Source organism: Polyodon spathula, chromosome 2 (assembly GCF_017654505.1).
Source record: "Polyodon spathula isolate WHYD16114869_AA chromosome 2, ASM1765450v1, whole genome shotgun sequence".
Lineage (NCBI taxonomy): Eukaryota > Metazoa > Chordata > Actinopteri > Acipenseriformes > Polyodontidae > Polyodon > Polyodon spathula.
Genome location: NC_054535.1, coordinates 44,098,193 through 44,119,252, shown reverse-complemented (window position 1 = coordinate 44,119,252; position 21,060 = coordinate 44,098,193). Strand labels below are relative to the sequence as shown.

General features: G+C 44.2%; 1 protein-coding gene across 5 annotated transcripts in view; it reads right to left on the bottom strand.

The window, feature by feature from the left end:
- The window catches only part of LOC121296937 (zinc finger protein 827-like), a 44,758-nt gene extending 34,973 nt beyond the window's left edge, over window positions 1-9,785 (bottom strand). For all 5 annotated transcript variants that reach the window (XM_041222888.1, XM_041222895.1, XM_041222906.1 and 2 more), the window contains exons 1-2: window positions 9,461-9,785; window positions 412-1,557 (exon numbers count right to left, since the gene is read on the bottom strand). In XM_041222888.1, the coding sequence (XP_041078822.1) occupies window positions 412-1,557; window positions 9,461-9,503 (1,189 nt within the window). In that variant the 5' untranslated portion in view covers window positions 9,504-9,785. The remainder of the gene's footprint in view (window positions 1-411; window positions 1,558-9,460) is intronic.
- Window positions 9,786-21,060: the final 11,275 nt, after the last annotated feature.

Here is a 21,060-nt window from a genome sequence, read left to right as displayed (position 1 = left end):
GCAGTCAGACTCCTATTGCATAGCAGTTTGATCATTCCTGGTTTTACTAGGAGTTTAATAAGACACACCTGAGCTTGTTACCTATACACCAATCAAAACTGTAGTAAAACCTTCATGGATTCACCATCTCTGAACAGCCCTTTTTCAGCTCAGTTTATATTTTACTTGCTGTGTTAGGCATGGAAACAATACAACAATCAGGGGGAAACAACATAATCAGTAACTAACGAACACGATAAACAAAAAAACTAAGAGAATACCACAGGAAGAATCAAGCGGGAGAGCAAGGCATACCAGTCATAAATGGCTCTCTAGAAAGATATTTTATCTTTGGATTCAGCCCACATTCAGAGAACGGATTACTGACTGCTTGACTCTCCTATGGATTCTAGGATCAATGCGCTACAGTACCTCCTTGGTTGCTGGCTTTGGTCCTCCCCTTGGCTGTGGATGGCAACAGCAGCTCCAGGGTTTGCGACGGTGAAATAGTCCGGTTTTTGTCCAGCAGTGGCTTGACGTCCTCCGATGGTCCTACCACCAGCGACAGAGGCTCCTTCTTGTCGGCCAGAAGGTTCCCAGCAGCCCGGGCAGCCACCTCTTTGAGCAGTGCCGCCGAGGAGGTCATGGAGACCAGTGAGAGGAAGGAACTGGCAGGGGGCTGGTGTTCCACCTGACCGGAGAAACCTCTCTCGCTCACCTTCTTCGAAAGGGCCGCCAGCGTGGAGCTAGCCGACTGCGGGCTGAAGGGAGAGGTGAAGGCGTCAAAGCGCACTGTCTCTTCAGGCCTCCCCACCGCTGTCGACGCAGAGGGGGAGGACGCCACCGCGGCGCTCTGGTCCTGGAGAACCGCATTGGCAGCTGCCTTCAGCTTCTGGATGGCAGAGTCTGGGGAGAGGCTGCTGCTGGGGGTTGTGCTGGTGGGCGGCCACTTCTCACGGCTTCCCCACACAAACCCGCTTCCGCCACTGCTGCTGGTGACAAAGAGATCGCAAGGCTCCTGCTTGATGCTGTTTGTAGACAATGCTGCTGCTCCTGGGGACGCAGCTGCGGAGGAGCTGTTGGCCAGCTTCCGGGCAAGGGCACCTAACTGTTGGGCGTGATGGGAAGAGGGGGACAGGGCCAGGCTGGAACCAATGTTAACTGGCGGGGAGTGCCCCCCTCTCCCTCTTGCTGCAAGGTCGCCCGGATCTAGCTTGAGGGAGCCAGCCTCCAGCAGACGTCTCAGGTTGCTGCTCATCGGCTTGCCCAGCACCTGGGAACTATCCCCGTTCAGAGAAGAGACGACGGAGGACAGCTGGTCCTTGCAGGCAAAGCTCCCCTGCTTGAATGCCTCATTGTTAAGCCCAAAGAGTTCCAGAGAATTCCCTTGCATGGGGGCGAGGCAGCCCAGAGAGCTCTCCGTGGAGGTGTCCTGTTCCTGGTGGGGTGAAATCCTGAGCTCATCCTGCACATCCCCACAGGAGGACTCGGATGGAGTGTCCGAAGTGTTCCCAAACCAGCTGTCTTCTCCCTGGGGCTCTCCTTCTTCTTCGTGTTCTTCTTCTACTCTGTCAACATCTGTAATACAACAAAGAGAGGGCTGATACCTGCAGTTTCAACACATTACGACACTACAGAAGAGTTCAGTGTGCACAGGCCAAACATGAAAAAACAAACATCCAGTTAACCCAGAAGTGTAGTACAAAGTTGTTAATTTGTGTATATGTTTCTTGCCATTTCTTCTGATTTGCCAGTACACCCATGAAATAATTTAACAGCTCTTCTGTCCTCAATTTGCAGGGTAAGAACATCTATTTCAAATACAGGTCATATAACATCTCTGAAAATGTAGGTTTGTTTTCTCTTTAACAACCTAGATTGACTGGTGTTTTTAAAATAACACATACATTCATTTAAATGTTTTTATGTACTATTTTACAATAACATACTCACTTACTGAACTGAATGTTTAAATATCCCCATTAGGCTCTCAGCCTCATTTTACCAACTAGTTTATATATATATATATATATATATATATATATATATATAATTCATTTAAAGATAAAAAAAACAAAAATTGTAAATGGTAATCCATGGTTTAAGACTTTTGTGGGAGGGTAGACGGTAAGGATTTGGGGGTTAATCGAGGTCACGCACTGATTAACTATTCATGAAACCTGGGATTACCACAAGGGAGTTCAATAAGGATAGGAATATAAGGTCTCAATTCTAGTTGTCACCCCCAGTACTTTCATAAATTAATATTCATGAAGATTACTGCCTGCTAGCCAAGGGTGAATTAAGGTCATGAATATTCTTGATGATCTATTAAATATTCACAAACCTGGGATACAACCTAAGCAACACAGCCCACAAGGCCTGACCTTCTTTGTACAATATCTGTTATATAAGCAATTGCAAGCCTTCCTTGTTTTCAATCATTTGAACTTGCTGGACTTAAAACAAAGGTACATTAAACAGACCAGGACCTGGCTACGGTGATGCGATATATATATATATATATATATATATATATATATATATATATATATATAGATATATATAGACAACACACACACACACACACACTAAAATTAGTGAAATAACATTCTTAAGAATAAAATTATACTGGAGTAAATGGGTAAATGGTTACCAAATATTAACAAGACATGGTATTTCACTGGGGCCATGTTACCATGTTAAAATTGTGGTGCACATTGCCAGTTTAATAACAAACTTATTAATTAAGGCCCTATAAGATTTTAACATTAATTGCAATAGTATTTCTACTCAAAGCCGTTGTTTCCAAGTATCAGCCCAGAATTAAAAAATACAAAATATTGTAGCATCAAATGCATGTGCTTCTTGTGCCCAGATATACAGTACATTGTCCAATATGGTGGAGAAAGGTAACAATGCTGCTCAAAGCAATACCTTTCATATTTAGTTTATTTTTAATAATTAACATTTAAAGGTTTACTAGTTAAGCCAGAGGATCAGTGTTTGTAAGACATATGGGTATGCAAACATGTGCGTTTTGTGTTGGACAAACAGGAGATATAACTCTATCCTCCAACAAGTATAGGGAACGAAAATCAAAACAGTATGTCTGTACTGACCTGTGTACGCATGTGTACAGAAAATATAATACAAAACCGGTGTAAACTGGACATACAGTACAACACAACTCCCCTTTCAGGAGCCAGTGCTAATACAGGGTTCGACATTAAAATGAACTTTTTTTTTGCATGTACACATAAGATTGAAATGAATTAACTGGTTAGAAATATATACATTTCAGGACATTTCGGACAAAATCCCTTCTTTTGTGTAACTTAGTGTGTGATTTTGATTGGTTACACCTGAACAAATTTAGGATTGCTATTACAAGGGGGGGTGGACACTTATCCAACCAAGCTATTTCAGTTTTTATTTTTAATTAATTTTCTACAAATTTCTAGAATATTTTTTCACTTGGAAGTTGTGGGGTAGGATGTGTACATACATGAAAAAAAAACAATTTTAATGCATTTTAATTCAAGGTTATAAGGAAACAAAAAGGTGACAATTTTGAAAGGGGGTGTATACTTTCTAAAGGCACTGTATACATACAAGCACCTCCACAATTATTGGTACCCTTGATAAAGATGAGCAAAAAAGGCTGTATAAAATAAACAACACAGGTAATGAGCTATATTCTTTTATACTGATACAACTGCTCAGAGAAAACATTTATTTTTAAGAAGTAATATTTTTTTTTAATCAAAATGATAGGTGTCAAAATTTTTGGCACCCCAAAAGATTCTTATAAATAAGATCAAACAAAATGAAATCTGTATTAACATTCTACTTTAAGTACATCTCAGTCTTAAGTTACTGTATTGTTGCCTTCCATGGCTTCCTGTTTCACTGGGGTATAAAAATGAGGTAACACACATGTAAAATCCATTTGTCATCCATCACCATGGGGAAAAGCAAAGAACTCACAAATGAAGAGAGACAAATGGTTGTTGACCTTCCTAAATCAGGCAATAGTTACAAAAAAATACCTGAAAACCTAAATATACCACTTACCACTACTAGGGCAATAATTAAGAAGTTCAAAACCAGTGGAACAGTGGTAAATCTGCCTGGTAGAGGATGCCAGTGCATCTTACCCCCGCCTACTGTACCTCGTACCTACTGTAAAATAAACTTGGCCGCAAATGGATCTTCCAGCAAGACAATGACCCCAAGCACACATCAAAATCCACAAAGAAATGGTTAATTGACCACAAAATCAACATTTTGCAATGGCCATCTCAGTCTCCGGACTTGAATCCCATTGAAAACCGGTGGTTTGAACTGAAGAGGGCAGTCCATAAGCGCAGACCGAAGGATGTCAAGGATCTGGAAAGATTCTGTATGGAGGAATGGTCTGAGATCCCTTCCAGTGTGTTCTCCAGTATCATAATAAATTATAGAAAAAGGCTCAGTGTTGTTATCCTTGCAAGGGGAGGGTGCACAAAGTACTGAAAACAAAGGGTGCCAATAATTGTGACACTTAATTTTTTTGGAAATAAATTTATAATTTGATTGATTCCCTTGAATCATTAATAAAAGTACAACTTATTCCACATATTGGAAAATTACAATATAGCTCATTACCTGTGTTGTTTATTTTATATAGCCTTTTTTGCTCATCTCTATCAAGGCTGCCAATAATTTTGGAGGTGCCTGTATAAAATTAGAGAGAGAGAGAGAGAGAGAGAGAGAGAGAGAGAGAGAGAGAGAGAGAGAGAGAGAGAGAGAGAGAGAGAGAGAGAGAGAGAGAGAGAGAGAGAGAGAGAGAGAGAGAGAGAGAGAGAGAGAGAGAGAGAGAGAGAGAGAGAGACCGAGAGAGAGAGCCCTGTAATGTTAACGGTACATTACTGTTTGGAGGCATCCAATGAATTTAGCAAGGGAGCAGCAGGTTACTGAGTAGGTCAGCGTCCACATGACTCGAGTTAGGTTGCCTACCAACATAACTTATACTGGAATAATAATCAGGCCGCCTGACTCTGAGACAAGCAGTAAAGGTGTCAAGAGAAGTGTCAAGTAATTCAATTTAGATTAAATGCAGACACCTTTTACTTAGCAATAGGAGACATGCAGGGGGCTTCGCAAAAACATTACCAGATGAAAAATACCTTCTGTAGGCATTCTTTCTTTGTCTTAAGTGTGACATAAATGGTTTGCAGAGCCAAATTCTGCAAGCTGAAAGGTAAGGGTCCTCACAAGTTTTGTAAGGGGTTGCCTTTGTTTGGAAAAGGTACTCAAACACACCATTTAATTAAAAAAAAAAAAAAAAAATGTAAATAATTGTCTATGCAAGGGTCTTGCTTTCCCGACAAGGCCCGCTGTTCATTCTAATGAGCGCACACAAGGGCCTGTCTGGCTTGTAAACACACCACAGACAATATGTTTGGTTAGCAGCATCTCTGCCGAGCACATGTCTCAATAAATGACTTACAATGCTCTCAAACAGGAAGGTAATCCCATTAATTGGGGGCACTCTCATGATGCTGTTTACTCCTGGTAAAACAGTGCTCCACATGTAGCTGTGCGCTGACCCCTTGTCTATAAATTCGGACTGTCGTCTGCCTTCAATCAATTTGTTAAGTAGGCTGTTTTTCAAATGAAATTACTACCATAAACTTCTTAAGGTTAGACACCTTGTTTATTACGTTTATGATCTTGAGCGTGAAAGATGTATTGACACCTCACAGTGTGAAACATGTTGGAAATGAAGATGGTCACAGTGATCCTGAAATCTGGTCCCTTTTTTGTCGGCACCGTACTTAATAACACAGGTTAAAACTTTCGAGCCCACATAAATACTCTATTTTCTATCTTGGCAAAAGTAAAACATAATAATCTAATTATATGACTATCTTCCAAATACTACTTCTGCTACTTCTAATGTTTTATTCAAATGTATTACTGCTAATAATCTTGAACTTGATTGTCTGTATTCAAGCACAAGTTTCCTGCGAGCATACATTCATTATATTATGAAAACCAATTGCCATCGTCAGAATAATCCATAGGAGCCATTTATCAGCTTTTACAGCAATATGGTTAATAATAAAAAAAGACCCTAATTTACTGTAGTAGCGGTGCATAGCTAATAAAGCACGCCCACAAGCTGAACTGTGAACATTTGATCAGATCATTGTCCTCAGTTGTCAGATGGATGCTGTTTAGCAACTGCACGGGAGATGCATTTGTGTGGTGAAACACAGAAAGCGCCCTCAGTGTCCTTCTCCCCCTGAAGTTTCCTTATGACCTGCTGCCAATAGTATTTAATGCAAAGAAACTGTAGCCAAACGCTGGCTGTCACTGCTGTGGAGCTGACTGTAACAGCTTGTCAAAACATCTTCCAAACCCCATGGAACACATCGACTCTACTTTTACAAAGACGTCAAGGAGTAAGCTTTCTGTAGCACGGTACTAAACGAAAAGGCTCCTTATTGTGGCAAATAGTGATTTTTGTGTGTGTGTGTGTGTGTGTAGCTCTGTTTGCACGGTTTACTCTGATAGAGCCCACTTGTCAACACCACCTTTCCTGTCATTTACCAACCAGCTGTTTCCTAACGTGTGACATAATTGGCAGCCAGCGCCCTGCTTCGACCAAACAGGAAGTGATGAGAAGCAGAGACAGGCTACCTGAAATTATGTCACGAAAACGGAGAACTTTCTTTAACCTAGCATGGTACCCAATTTAAAAAAAAAAAAGGCTTTTCTTTTTGTGCCTTACATCACGGATTACCAGCAATCTGCACAGGAACTTTTGCAATTATGTAACTTGCAATTTAAGAATATTATTTACATGATCAGGTGCAAAAAGGCTTAGTAATCTGGCTGCTATAAATAAACTTCTAATTACAGTAGTAAACCTACTCAGGTGAGACTCATTCATGCTGCGATTCACACAATCAGTTCAGGCCAGACTTAGCAGGGGAAGGTTATTGTACATAAAAAGGGACGTTCTGAAATCCAGGACTGGGTGCAGGACAGCTGTGCGTTTGTAACCCTGTACAGAGTACTGTATAAATCAGCTGAAAAACCTGCCCTCTCTCCAGACAAGCATGTCCCTAACATAAACAAATCTTGGAGAAAGCAATCAGGTGCCTTGCAAGTAATGGTTTGCTTTAAATGTAGCTCTTATAAAATGATGCATTTCAAAAGAGGATCGATTTAGAAGGAGCCACAGAGTTACTTTATTACAATTCCAATATCGAACCTGCTGTAGTACTGCTCTACCATTTCATTATTGTGCATTACTGTACTAATTCCAGGGTATCTGACGGTTCACAGAGCTCCATTTTTGAGGGAGTGCAAAGTTTAACTAAGTCGCTCTTAGTAGTCCTTAGCCAGAATCCTATTGATCTTACCAAGAGGTCAATGGCAACTTTACAGTGCTACAGACTTATGGCCAAGACTGGTCAAAGTGTGCATGTGACAACAATATCCCAACAATATCCCAAGCACTCCACAAATCTGGCCTGTATTTTACTCAAGAAAGCCCACCTTGAATCCTGTTTGAAGTATGCAAAGAAACACTCAGGAGATTCTGTAGCCATGTGGCAAAAAGTTTTGTAGTCTGACGAAACTAAAATGCAACTTTTTGGCCTAAATGCAAAGCATTATGTTTGGCGCAAACCCGACACCGCGCATCACCCAAAGAACACCATCCCTACTGTGAAGCATGGTGGTGGCAGCATCACGTTATGGGGATGTTTCTCATCGGCAGGGACTGGGGCAATTGTCAGGATAGAAGGGAAAATGAATGGAGCAAAGTACAGAGAAGTCCTTGAGGAAAACCTGCTGCCCTCCGCAAGAAAGCTGAAACTGGGACAAAAGTTTACCTTTCAGCGTGACAACGACCCAAAGCACCCAGCCAAAGCTACATTGGAGTGGCTAAGAAACAAAAAGGTAAATGTCCTTGAGTGGCCCAGTCAGAGCCCTGACCTAAATCCAATCGAAAATTTGTGGCATGATTTATGCTGTCAGTGAGAGACCTGGTATCTGCACCCTTCTACTGCTATAACACACTGTTAATAAAAAAAAAAAAAAAAAGAACTTTCTATTTATAGGATGGTAAGGGTTTAATAATAACACACATTACAAATATGACGTGTTTGCAACAAATGGCCTTACTCACTTCTTGATTCTGTATAACATAAAAGAAACAAAAGAAATTTGTGCTTCTGTCTTTTGAACACATTTGTTTGTGTGATAATCCCAACGTAATCTGACACCAAACTATGTCATCATAACATTAATAACCATACTTACATTTCAAATAAATATTTCCTGTGGATTATTATTAAATACAGTACCAAGAACAACATGTTCTCAATTGTATTGTATTGCATTACATTAGCCGGAGAGGCAGTTACATAAATGAAAAGCATAACGTATAAATTTATTTCCTGTTAATTACAAATTCTCACATTATGTTGCATTGCCATCGTATGTTTAACAACAAAGCAGTTGTACACACAGTACTATTGTATTGAATGATCAATGAGTTTTGTTCTGAATCGACTGTCGCGATCCTCTAGCGGACATCCTGCGCAATAGCAGTTCGACTGATAAAAGCACATCCTAACGCAGGGTCAAACAAACACAAAATAACCATTACTGGAGCCCAAATATACAATGCTAATTTCAAAGTCTGCGTTGTGTGACAGCTCAACTGTCAATCAAAAATGCCGTGATGCTCAAATTACTCCGTTATCGGTCGCAGTCTGTCTGCAATAAATGGCTGCAAAGGGCGAAAAAAAAAACCCTGAACTTCAGGTGACCGACCATGGCTTTGACACAGGCAGCCTGCAGACATGAACTCAACTTAACTGGGAGGGGTGGAAAAAAATACATCAGCATGAAAAAAATCCCTCCCGGTTCCTAGTCGCTCCGAATCAAAACAACATGATCGTACCATACAATCCGGCTTTTTGATCGTAGGAAGAAAGTTACATATGCTTTGCAGGGAGAGAGAGGAACTAAGTTGCCGAGCGGTGTTGGACTGCACTATCGCTGCTAAAAGCTAGGGCATTGAAGCCTGAGTCTAGCCTGGCTTCTCTGATCCGACTGACCCTTCATTTCATTGCGGCCAGATTATCAGATCCTCCCCTTTTGCTTCCATAAAGCACCACAGACTTCCACGGCCAGATTCACAAAACACTGTGCGATAATGCCATTTACTGCCAAGAGACACGCTAACTGACCGCAACCTTTGGGAGAACAGGACCTTTATCGATCATTTACCATTAGAGGCTCCGCTTACACTCCGAGAGCTTCACATCGCCAACATGGCTGCCTTAGCAGACCTAAAAAAACGAGAAATAACCTACGCCGTGTCTTTGTCCATTTCACCTCTTTAACCCTAAAGTACTGCGCAAAACACATAGCGAGCCATTAAAAAAACACAGAAAAGCAGAAATCGACTTACGTGAAGGCAGGCGCTTGGGTTGCTCCTGTTTCCTTCTGGGCATTTTCCCTTTTTTTTCACATTCTCCTCCTTGTTTAGCGATAAGAAGATTATTTTTTTTCCCCTGGAAATTGTATGCGAGAGTCTGATGGCAGGGACTTGTCGTGCACCTGGCTGTCCCCGGTTTTGAGTGTTGCTGGTTGTAGGAGCAGGGAAGGAGGTGGTGGTAGTGGTGTTGTTGCTGTGTCTTATGGCTGCTCTCTGTGTGTGTCTCCGAGCCCCTAACTAACACTAATGCAAGGATCAAAGGGCAGCAACAGCAGAGCACACAGCTCACACACACAGCGGCAACTGGCGGAAACGACGGGCAAGGTGCCCCAAGTACACAGGGTGTCCTACTGACTGCTCCTGATCAAAAAAACAAACAAAAAAAAAAGATGTAGATACATACAGTTAGATATAGATAATTAGATTTAGGTTGTTAACCAAATAAAAAATAAACCACTTTTGACGTTGAAAGCGGCACCTAATATTTTATAATTTTTCAACGTCTTTTTAAGTTGTTCAGATATATATTTGTAAACAATAGATTTTTGTCAGCAAATTATGAAAATATTTAAATATTTTTAAATGTGCAAAACTAATGTAGTTTTACATTGATTTTGATAATGTGCAGTATGCAGGCTGTCATTTTGTAAACTTATAATAGTATATTTTTGGTTTTACAGTATGTGCATATAAAAAATATGTTGTATTTCATATGAATAAGATATTAATTTCAATTTTCTTGAAAAATTACAGACATTTATTCAGTAGTATTTGCTGCATAAATGTGGCATGAATCATTTTAAGAGATGTTTTAAAAATCAGCATTCAGGTAACTGAATATTTAATACGTTTTCCATAATAACTTTAATGGTTCGTTATTGGTTATTATCTGAAAGGTTTCTAAAACCATTGTTTTACATTATGCAATAGCTACCCTAATTTTTTTTTTTTTTTTTGGTTAAATAAATGGCTAAATTATGAACAGTCTACCTTCAATACAATATTTGGAATCACAATCTTTAGCAAGTCACTGACTGTTCCTTGTTCAGTGCACTGTTTTACACAGCTCTGTATTGTATATTTGTGTGCCTCTCAGACCTGGGACAAATATATTTATATTTGAGATCGAATAAATACATATCAAATATTTATTTGAAAATATTGAAATATTGTAATATAAAAGAAAATTAATGAACAGTGAATCCCTGTTCAGGCCTGGGTTCAAGCCAAAATAATAAAACTATCTCCTCACTCCCCTACTCTTTCACTTGCTTTTTCCATCTGTCTATCACACTCGCTTCTACTTTCTCTCTATCCTTCTCCGACACTCGCAGACACTGTCGGTTCTTCATTTCTGTTTCTCAGGGTAGGCCTTCTCTTTCAGCCTCACACTCTGTCTGTCACATTCACGTCAACCTCTCCAGTCTCTATCTGCGGCTCCCCCCCACTTATAGCCTCGGGGGAGGGTCCGCCCAACACACACACTAAAGATGTGCCCCATACCCTTAGAATACACTGAACAATACACAAGACATAACAAACAAGACAGACAAGACAACACACAATGTTCAGGATGATGCCATCGCCAGGGTCGTTACATAGCCTCCCCTGTAATCCTTCGTCCCCGAGGGAAAGACAAAGTCTCGGCCTCTAGTTGGCAGCTGCACTCCGTACACCACCTCCCCGAATTCGCTCCAGGACCTGGCAGGGCCAGAGCCCGTGGCTGTCCAGCTTGGGGAAATGGCCCCTCTTCCTCTTGGGGCTGTAGACCAAGACCAGCTCTTCAGCAATAAACTGGTGCCCCAGAGTCCGGAAGTTGTAGTTTCACTTCTGATGGGCATCTACAGCCTGCAGCTGGTCCCGGGCGAAGTGATGGGCTACCTCCATCCAGTCTTGCAGCCTCCTGGTGTACTCAGGACCCGGGGGTACACTGAGGGCATCTGGGGGATGGCCGAAAACCAGTTTGGCGGGGTGCGGAGCTCACGTCCCATCATGAGCAGGGCTGGTGTGCAGGCAGATTCGAAATTGCACCCCTGATACGAATGCAGCTCTTTCGGGATCCCAAACAGGCTGAAGAATCCAGCAGGGCTTTAGCAACCATCTCTGCCTCCTGGCCTGGAAGAGCGTATGCCTCCGGCCACTTGGTGAAATAGTCGAGGGCCACCAGACAAACTGGTTTCCTCTCTCTGAGCGTGGAAAGGGGCCCAGGACATCCATAGCGACCCTCTCCATGTGACCATCGACCTGGTACTTCTGGAGGGTGGCCTGCGACCGGCCTGGGGGTCCTTTCCGGGCAGTGCAGGTGTCACAGTGCCGACAGTGGTCCTCCACATCCTATCTGCACTGTCCCCAATAGAAGGATTGGTGGAGCCACTGCAGCGTTTTCGTCACCCACGAAGTGTCCGGTGCCTGGGGTCCCATGGTGGATGTCACGTACTTCCCAGCGTAATGCTTGAGGGACCACCACCTGCACATTGCCTCTCACATCGCTGGCTCCTTCCATTGCCGCTGGAGGACTCCATCCCTCAGGGTCAGTCCAGGCCACTGTGACCACAGCCCTCAGGGGGCAGTGGAGTGCCAAGCTACCTCCTCCCACAGGAGCCTCTGCTGGTCCTCCAGCCACTGCATCACTGGATGCAGGTCCGGGTCTTCCTGGTGCCTTCTCCACTCTGCTCACTCCACCAGTACCACCATGCAGCATCTCTCTTCCCCTCCCTTGCATGCCTTTCTCCTGCCCGGTGTTGTATTGTGTATTGAAAGGCCTGCAGCTGTTCTCTGAACATTATCAGCCATTGTAAGGCAGCATGAAACTTGGCAATGTTGGCGCATGACGGGGCTGGGCCGGTGCGTGGCCACACCCGAGGGAGGGCCGAAGTCCCTCGATGACAGACGGGATTGCAGTGGCATCAGATTAAGCTCCTTGTGGGGTTGGGCCCTCCAAGAGGCTGCGTTGTCCCTGGCGACTCTGGTGCATGACAGGGCTGGTAGCCTGGGGTGTGGTGAAGCCTGGGGGAGGGTTGAGGTCCTCGTCTCGCTGTAGCAGTTTGTTGTTCCCTCGGCAGAGCCTGAAGATGTCCAGCAGAGGGGTCCCGACTTCAACTCAACGGCCCCCTCGGGTTGACTAAAGCCAAGGCCGGGCGCCCCCTATATGTGCAATGTCCTGGTCCTGAGATCTAGTTGTCCATCTGTGTAGGAAGTCCAGGGCCAGTATGCAGGGATTCTGTACAGCTGCTACCCAGACGGGATGGGACGGGATGGGGGGAGTTGGTAAACTGTCCATCCAGCCACTTCTATAGCGAGGTTGCCCTTCCCTTGCATTGGCCCTAGCTCTCCTGACACAGTGAGTTAATGTACGGTGGTGGGTTCCAGCTGGACCCCAGTGGGGAGCATGTCAGGGTGGACGAGAGTCACAGTTGAGCCAGTCTCCACTAGAGCAGTGCAAGGAACCCTCTCGACTCAGACGGGAACGTGGCAGAAGTGCCTTGCAGTGGTCCTCCCAACCACTACAGCCGGCTTGTTCTGTCTGTGATCTGCGGTTTCCAGGGAGAACGAGGCTCCGCTCTCCCAGCTACACTGGTGGTGAGGGCTGTAGCTTGGTGCTCTATGGTGAAAGGGATTGTGTTGGGGGTCCACGTTGTCCAATCTATGCGGGCCCCTTGGCGTTTCCCTGCGGTTGCTGTGTCAGGTGTTGCGGTGCAGCACCTACTGCTGGGCAGTGGCACCATAGATGGCCAGGCTGTCCACAGCCCCAGCACAGTGGAGGGTGGGGCTCAGGCGCCAGGGCTGATAGTGCTGTCTGGGGCTTCCTCTTCTTTTGCTTGGGCCATGCGGGCTCTGGGTGGTGTGGGGTTGGGATGCCTCTACTGCTGTCTCCACTCACTCTCAGAGGCCCAGTCATGCTCCACCTCTTTGAGCACAGCCTCAACTTGTTCTCCATGAGTCACGAGCTCTAGGGAGGTTGGGGCAGCAAGCTGGACCTGCTGACGCAGGTCAGTCCACGAACAAAGGCTTCCACGGCCAGGTCTTCCTGGAAGGCTGGCGGGAAAGTGGAGTACCCTCTCCGAGCCAGGTACCAGACATCAGACACCAGTATGCCCAGTTTCTCTCCAGAGCCTCGGGTGCGGTTAGCCAGCTGCAGGTGCAGACCGACTGCAGGCTGTAGTCACCCGAAACGGCACTTGAGAGCTGTGGTTAGCACCTTGTACTGGGCCACTTTTTCTGGGCCCTGGTCCAGCAGAACCTGCAGTGCTTCTCCCTCCAATGCAGCTGCCAACTGCCAGGCCTTCTCAGTCAGCCCCCAACTATTAGTAAGCGCTGCCATTATGAATTTAACACGGTACGCCTCCCAAGGGAATCTTCAATCATATCGTCCAGCTTTCACCGCCTGCTTGCTAGCCCCTGGCATCATGTTACCCCCACACAGCTCATTCTCTCTCCTGCACGGGGCCCACGTCAGGGCTTAACGTTCTGCTCTCTCATCAGACACACACTCAATTCAGCAATCAGTGTCCCATAGCTGCTACAGCTATTTATGTCAATGGTAGTTAAGCACGGTAAGGCCTCTTTGTTTAGACAGGCAATTATGTTGCTGGCTTTCTCTTTATCTGTCCATTCATTTATCATTGCCATCATTTCAAATTGCTATAGAAAGTCTAGCCAATTGCCCTTACCGTCATACTGTAGGTGGCTGCAGTAGGTCCCTTTGTTTACATCTTGCCGAAGTGAGTGTGTGTCCTCCCATCTCTGTGCACGATGATGTTTCTATTGTTGTTGAAAAACCTCCTTCTTCCTCGATGACGATGATGCAGTGCCCCTCAGCCTGCAGGGTAGTCTGTCGTCCTCCCAGCTCCACCATCTTGACCCCTCGTTTCTCTTCGGCCCAAGGGCTCTTGCTTCCCCCTCGCTCTGTGTTCTCTCCTTCCCATGCAGCGCCTGTTCCCAGGTCGCTCCTAACCCTCCGCTCAGCTACCAGCTCCTCCAGTCTAGCTCGAAGCTCATCTCCTCTCATCTCTGTCACGCCCGCCATCTTCTCCCTCTGTTCCTGTTTTAGTCCTTGTGGCAGGCGCTGTATGAATCCCACTTCTCAACACCAATGTAGTGAACCTCAGTTCCCGCAGGCAGCCGTCTAACACAGGGCGAGGCAAATCACACACAGGTAGAGGGCAGGCACGAACCCGGGACCGCTTGCACTAAAGCATAGCGCTGATACCGCTGGACAAAAGAGCCGGCTCCACTGCTTTAGTCTTTGTGTGTGATTACAACACTTATCAGCCCTGCTGCTGCCTTCCCCCTCGCATGCTACACTCTCCCATGCCAGCCTCAAGTCCACCCCAGACTTGCTCACCAGGCTAGAGTCCGACGAGTGCATGCTGGGGTACCTGCATCCCACTGATACCAATGTAGCGATCTGCGCTGTTTGAGGGAAACAGACTCAGTGAGACCAGATGGGATTCGAAATTGACTTAATTACTGACCAAAAGAAAATGAATAAACAGCGAATCTCTGTTTGGGCCATGGTTCATGCCAAAATAATAAAACTCCTCACTTCCTACTTGTTCACTCGCTTTTTCCATCTGTCTCTCACTTCGACTTTCTCTCTGTCCTTCTCAGGCACTCACAGACACTCTCTCGGTTCTTTGTTTCTGTTTCTCAGGGTAGGCCCTCTCTTGCAGCTTCACACTCTATCCCTAACATTCACATCAACCGCTCCACTATCTATCTACTCGCATTCTCCCGCTCATGGCTCATACCTCCCCCCCCCCACTTATAGCCTCGAGGGAGGGTCCGCCCACCACATGCACACACAATCCATACCCACACACACACACACATGACAGTTTTTTTAAAAGAAAAGTCTAGCAGTCTTCAGTCCAGAGGAAGAGCTCCCCTTTCTGTAGCTGGCATAATGGGGCAGATGTCATTGCGAAATAGGCCACAAAGCGGCAGTAGTAAGATACCATCACCAGGAACCCTCTCAATTGGCATTGGTTGGTGGGGACAGGCCAGTCCCGGACCGCATCGATCTTGGCCACCTCCATCCTCTTGCCACCAACGCAATGACCTAGGAAGGTTACCGCCCTTCTCAGGAAACAGTACGTCAGGATGCAACTTTAGTCCTGCCGCTCACAGTCGCTGTAGCATTTGTCAGAGGGAGGCCAGGGTGTCTTCAAAACTGGAGCCATGGACCAGGAGGTCATCGACGTAGAACAAACAGTTCTGTGGGGTTATGCTGCTCAGGACACCCTCCATCAACCACTCAAAAGTTGCTGGTGCATTGCAGAGCGTGAACGGCCTTGTGGGTGAGTGCCACCTGCCAGTATCCACTTCTCCAATCCAGCGTGGTGAACCATGAGGAACCAATCACCAGGTGCAGGGACTCATCGATGTGGGGTAGGGGGGTATGAGTCCTTTTGTGTGACCTTGTTCTGGTAGTCCACGCAGAACCTTCACTCTCCGTTTTTCTTCAGAACCATCACTGCTGGCGCTGTTGGGTCAGTCTCTGCCACAGCCCGCCGTGCTAGGGGAAGGCGGTGGGGATGCAGCTTGACTGGTGCCGTGTCCCCGGTGTCGATGTGGTGTTGGACCAGGTGTGATCAACCTGCCTGTTCTGGTCTGGTAACAAAGCTGTGGCGGTACCTCAGCATCAGCTCCCGCAGCTGGACCTGCTCCTGCAGGCAAAGCCTTTCACAGCTATGGTACTAGACCGAGGTTGCTGCTGCCAGTGCGGCGTCTTCAGAGGCAGGCCGTGGGGGGTGTAGTGACAGGCATTCAGGAAGCTGGCTAGGACCTGGAAACAAGTGGTGGTGGGGCCCAACAGGTCCTGTGAGGCCATCCTGGGGGTTGGTTTGTTCCCGGATTTGGCTCATCTGGAGGTGGTTGGTGGCTAGCTGCTGGTGAGTGGTGTTCTAGTCCCCATAAGGCTTCCTCTGGGGTTTTGCTGGTTCTCCCTTTGAGCCATAGCAAGCGCTGGTCCCCTACTTGGAAATCCAGTTGGCTCCCGGTATGCCTCAGGAAGTCCAGACCCAGGATGCAGGGGTCTTGAACAGGAGAAAGCGGAGGCCGTATCAGCTGGAGCAGCGCATCCCCGACCGACGTTCTTCCCACCACAAACACGGGCTCAGTTTGCGCCAGCATGCAGTCAGTGGCTTCTGGGGGGAGCTAGGCCAGTCTCTGGCTGTTGGGTTGGACCCTAGATGAAACCAGAAGCGGGCAGCAGGCGGCAGGAGGAAGCAGGGTGGCGCTATCAGCTGCTTCTTGGGGGAGCTGTGCCATGATCCCCCGGCTGTGGGGCTGGGCGCCCCCTGGCACTGGCAGCTGGAAGCAGGCTGCAGGGGGGAGCTAAGCCAAGCAATCTCACTGCTGTTCATGGATGAGGGTCGGGAGGCAGAGCCAGTCTCGGAAACTCCTCTCTTCCACTGTCGCCCTCCACCCGAGCAGTTGCGGTGAGCTGGTTTCAGTCGCCCCTTCTCCCGGCTCCTTTTTCACGCTCCAGAATTTGTTTTCCAGCCCAATTCTGAAAACATCAGTGTAATGAAGTGCTTGCCAAGATGGTTTGGTTTGTGAATTGAATGGTTTATTAAAAGAATAAAACATAGAAGAATAAACGTGCAATGTGGTGCAAAATAACCATAACCCAGTCTATAATAACAACGGTATTCCCTTCACTTCTCATCAGCTCCTATATGCCTGCTCAGCTCTCGCCACTCCACCCGTCCCACAAACCACAGGCAGGCACGGCCCCCTCCCCTCCTGTGCACCCAGCCACTCACTTACATTGGGGACTCTACATGCCCATGATTGGTGGTCCTTATTCCTGCTGGCGCGAACTGGCAGGTTTGCAGGGCATGTCAGAAATAGAAATAGAAATATTTGAATATCTATAAATATTCACAACATTATTTGAAATATTTAATTATTTAGAATCATATCAAATAAATTGGAAATATTTAAATAAAATCAATGTTTATCCCAGGTATGTTGTCTCTGCATGTAAGATTTGACACTTAGCCTAATCACTGTGTTACTATAAATTGTGGCATCATAATTAGTCTAATACAGAATTTATGTAAAAATGATGTTTTGCATATGTCTCAGCATGTCATAGTTAAAGTAGAAGCTGTACTCAGACCTGAAAAAAGGAAAATGTATTTTATACACTACTGGATCACAATAATTTGAACTTTTACCTAACATTCTCCACCTTATTATCTTCCATTAAAGCAGTATCACAAGTCAATTGCACAGTGAAAGCAAAAAGGCCGCCCAGAATATTTTGCTACACTTAGTTGAATGTAATATTGCGAAAATAAAAGGCCTAGATATAATTCAATTTATGAGTATACATCTTCACTATCTAAAAAGAAATGCCCACAATGGCATAAATATATCTTATACCAAATGTAAGCAATAAGACCCGACACAGAGGGCATTGCCAGGGATTATACGACTGTTTGGGTAATGGGGCCCGAGACAAAGTCGAGGCGCTATTACAACCAAACGCTCGTACAATGCCTGGTAATGCATGATGTGGAGGGTCTTATTGCTTATTCACTTCAACGTTACAGCACAATTAACTATAAAACTAAAACACGTTCTATAAATATACTCCCCCAAAATAACCATCTTCTCTATAAAATTAGTACTTTTTAAAACTGTATACTTTTATTTGAATAAACAGAGAACAAAAGATTGTGAAACATTTATTATTATTATTATTATTATTATTATTATTATTATTATTATTATTGCATAAATTACGAAAGCACTTTTATCATTTATCCTAACGTTAACATTATATCATTGATATTATAATAATATAGAATAATAATAATAATAATAATAATAATTAGTCTTTTCCTTGGTAATTGAACATTTGAATATTTCAGCTCTCAAAGAAATATAACGATATACCGTAAGGTTGCATACAATTATTCATAAAGATATTCATTTAAACTCCATCAGTGATTTCCTCAAAATGTATGTTTTGTCTAGCACTGCTAGCAGTACTGCTGGTATGTTTTTCAGTTTGTCCGACAGTACTTCCCTCTGTACTACTTACACCGCCTGGAGACATCTCAGAGGTGCTCGGATTTTCCGGGATGTTTTGATTTAGTCATTCCTCAACTGACATCTTATTAAAAAGTTTGAAATTTACTTTAAACGACATTTTGTTTATAGCTGATGACGTGTTCTTGTTTGGTTTGTTTTTGCGATGCAGTTACAAAGATTCTAAGGACATATATCAGTTAGCCAACACAGCATATCATTATCATGGAGGATGGCAGCAAGTTGTCTTTTCAAAATAAGACCACACTAGTGGAAATTTCAACATGCTGTACTTTTCGTTAAATAGTTATTTATGGTATCTGATACAAGAGTAAGTTAAAGAAAACTTAGTTATATCATGCCTTACTCTCACCTGCATAATGAAATTGTGTGATGAACTATTATGATTTACTAGTTAAAATGCACATAAGATAAATCCAGGAGGCTCTTATTTGTCACCATGTACAGTTTGTTAAAAATAAAGATCATGGTACATCATGTAATACAATATAACACTCTGAAGGTACCAGGGTATTACTACTTACTTACTACTACTAAGATACAGGGGTGCAAATTTTGCATTATGGCTTTAGATTTTAGCACCAGGGTACCTTATTTTTAAAATGTTGTATTCCTTAGCACCCATTGATGATGATATTGTAGTTTCTCATTGGGTCTGGACTACTCACAATGAACCAATGGCTGCTGCAAGTTTCAGAATGCCTCTGATTTTGATGTAAAAAATCTGGTGCAAACGGGAGCAAACTGTCTTTTCCCTGCAATGCCGTTTTGGTGACATAGGCCTACTTTGCCTTGTCGTTTACAGCCTGCATTAGTGCTGGGCATAGCTTTCAGGGTGGGGCCTCATTTGCATGTTAGCTTTGAACAATTTTTTGTGATGGCGCAGATGGGGGTGACTGCGTTTCAAACTAACCAGGTAAGGGAAGATTTATTTGAAAGACAGTCGCTGTCAATCCCATTAGGAAAATGGAACAACAAGTGATGATGGAGCAAGGGAGTGAGTGAAAGAGAAAACACAACAATTTTCTATGTTATATATAGTTCTTATATTTTAAAATAAATAAACAACAAATAATATAGCTGTGCAAACTGTGTAACATGTGCAACATGCCTTCGTTTGGGTTTGTCACCAATCAAATTAATCAAAACCCTTGAGTCTGGCATGGTGTGGAGAATACATGAAATAAATACAGATGTTCTGGTAAGCTGCTTGTCTAATCTGTTGTTGCAAATACCTACTGACTGTGACTACAGCACAGAGGTGTGGAAAGTGGCAGATACGGAGGTAAGTCCATATTATATAAGAGACATTAAATTGGCCCATGGTGTGCCTAGATTAGTGTAGACACCCCGATCGTTGTTGTGACGAGTGCCAGCTAAGACAGGCCCCGTTTCAAAAGAGAGTTTGTACAGTTTGCTCCTCTGGAAGGTGTGTTTGTACTGAGGTTAGTTCAGGAGACCCAGTGGTTAATTTCAATGGAAAGGAAATAGTGAGAGCAATCTGCCTTAAGTGTAAACAACCAGTAGACTGGAGCGCCATGGGAAGCATGGTATACCTGCAGTGTAGGGAGCTTACTGAGGGAGTTGCAGTACATTACAGGTGCCAACCAGAGAGAGAGACCACCATACCTGTGATGCACGATACTGGATGCCTGGGACCGACCTTGCTGTTTGAGGGAGAAGAGGAGAACAGAAAAAGATGGGGTCCCTCTTGACCTGAAGAGAAGATCTCGCTTGCATGCTACTAAATAGTTCTAATCATAAAGTATAGCTGCATACTGCATTTTCTATAATTAAAAATAAATAAATGTTTTTGGTCACTAGCACCGGTTTTTCTCTGGAAAATGAATTATAGTTGTTTTTCCTTTTCATCCAGACAGTGTATTTTTATCGGTCAAAAGGTCAGGGTGTTGTTTGGTCTGGCGGTATTGCTCGCTAGAGGCAGGTTTTTAAAGAAGTAGGCTAAAGTTTATTTTCTGTGAAGATGTTAAGTCAATATATATATATTATTAACATGCTAAATTTATTCATTAACTGTGATGAGCTTATGATTTATATTTACTTAAACTAATGCATTATAATTCTATTTACTTAGAGTAGATGTGCATTTTTGCTTGAAAGTGCTAAATATTTTGTAGGATGAACCTAAACATTTAGGTACGCATGATAGCTAGCAGACACATTGTAACAATACACTGCATGAGCAGGGGGGTTGTGGTGACGTCAAGAATGGTGGGTAGGCAAAAACTGGACATAAAAACTTTAGTCAAATGATACCAAAGTGTTCTTTTTCTGACCTCTGATCCTCAATTGAGCTCATGAGAATTTGAACCCAGCCTCTGTAGTGTAATCCTGATTTCACTCTGCCTGAAAAGCCTTCACCTACTGATTGACTTCACTAAGCCGCTCTCAATCAATTGCACCTCAAAGAGGAGGGTAAGCATATATTCATTGCCTGAGCTGTAGATGTCTTAAGTATGAGTAGAATTAATACAGCCATGATGTAA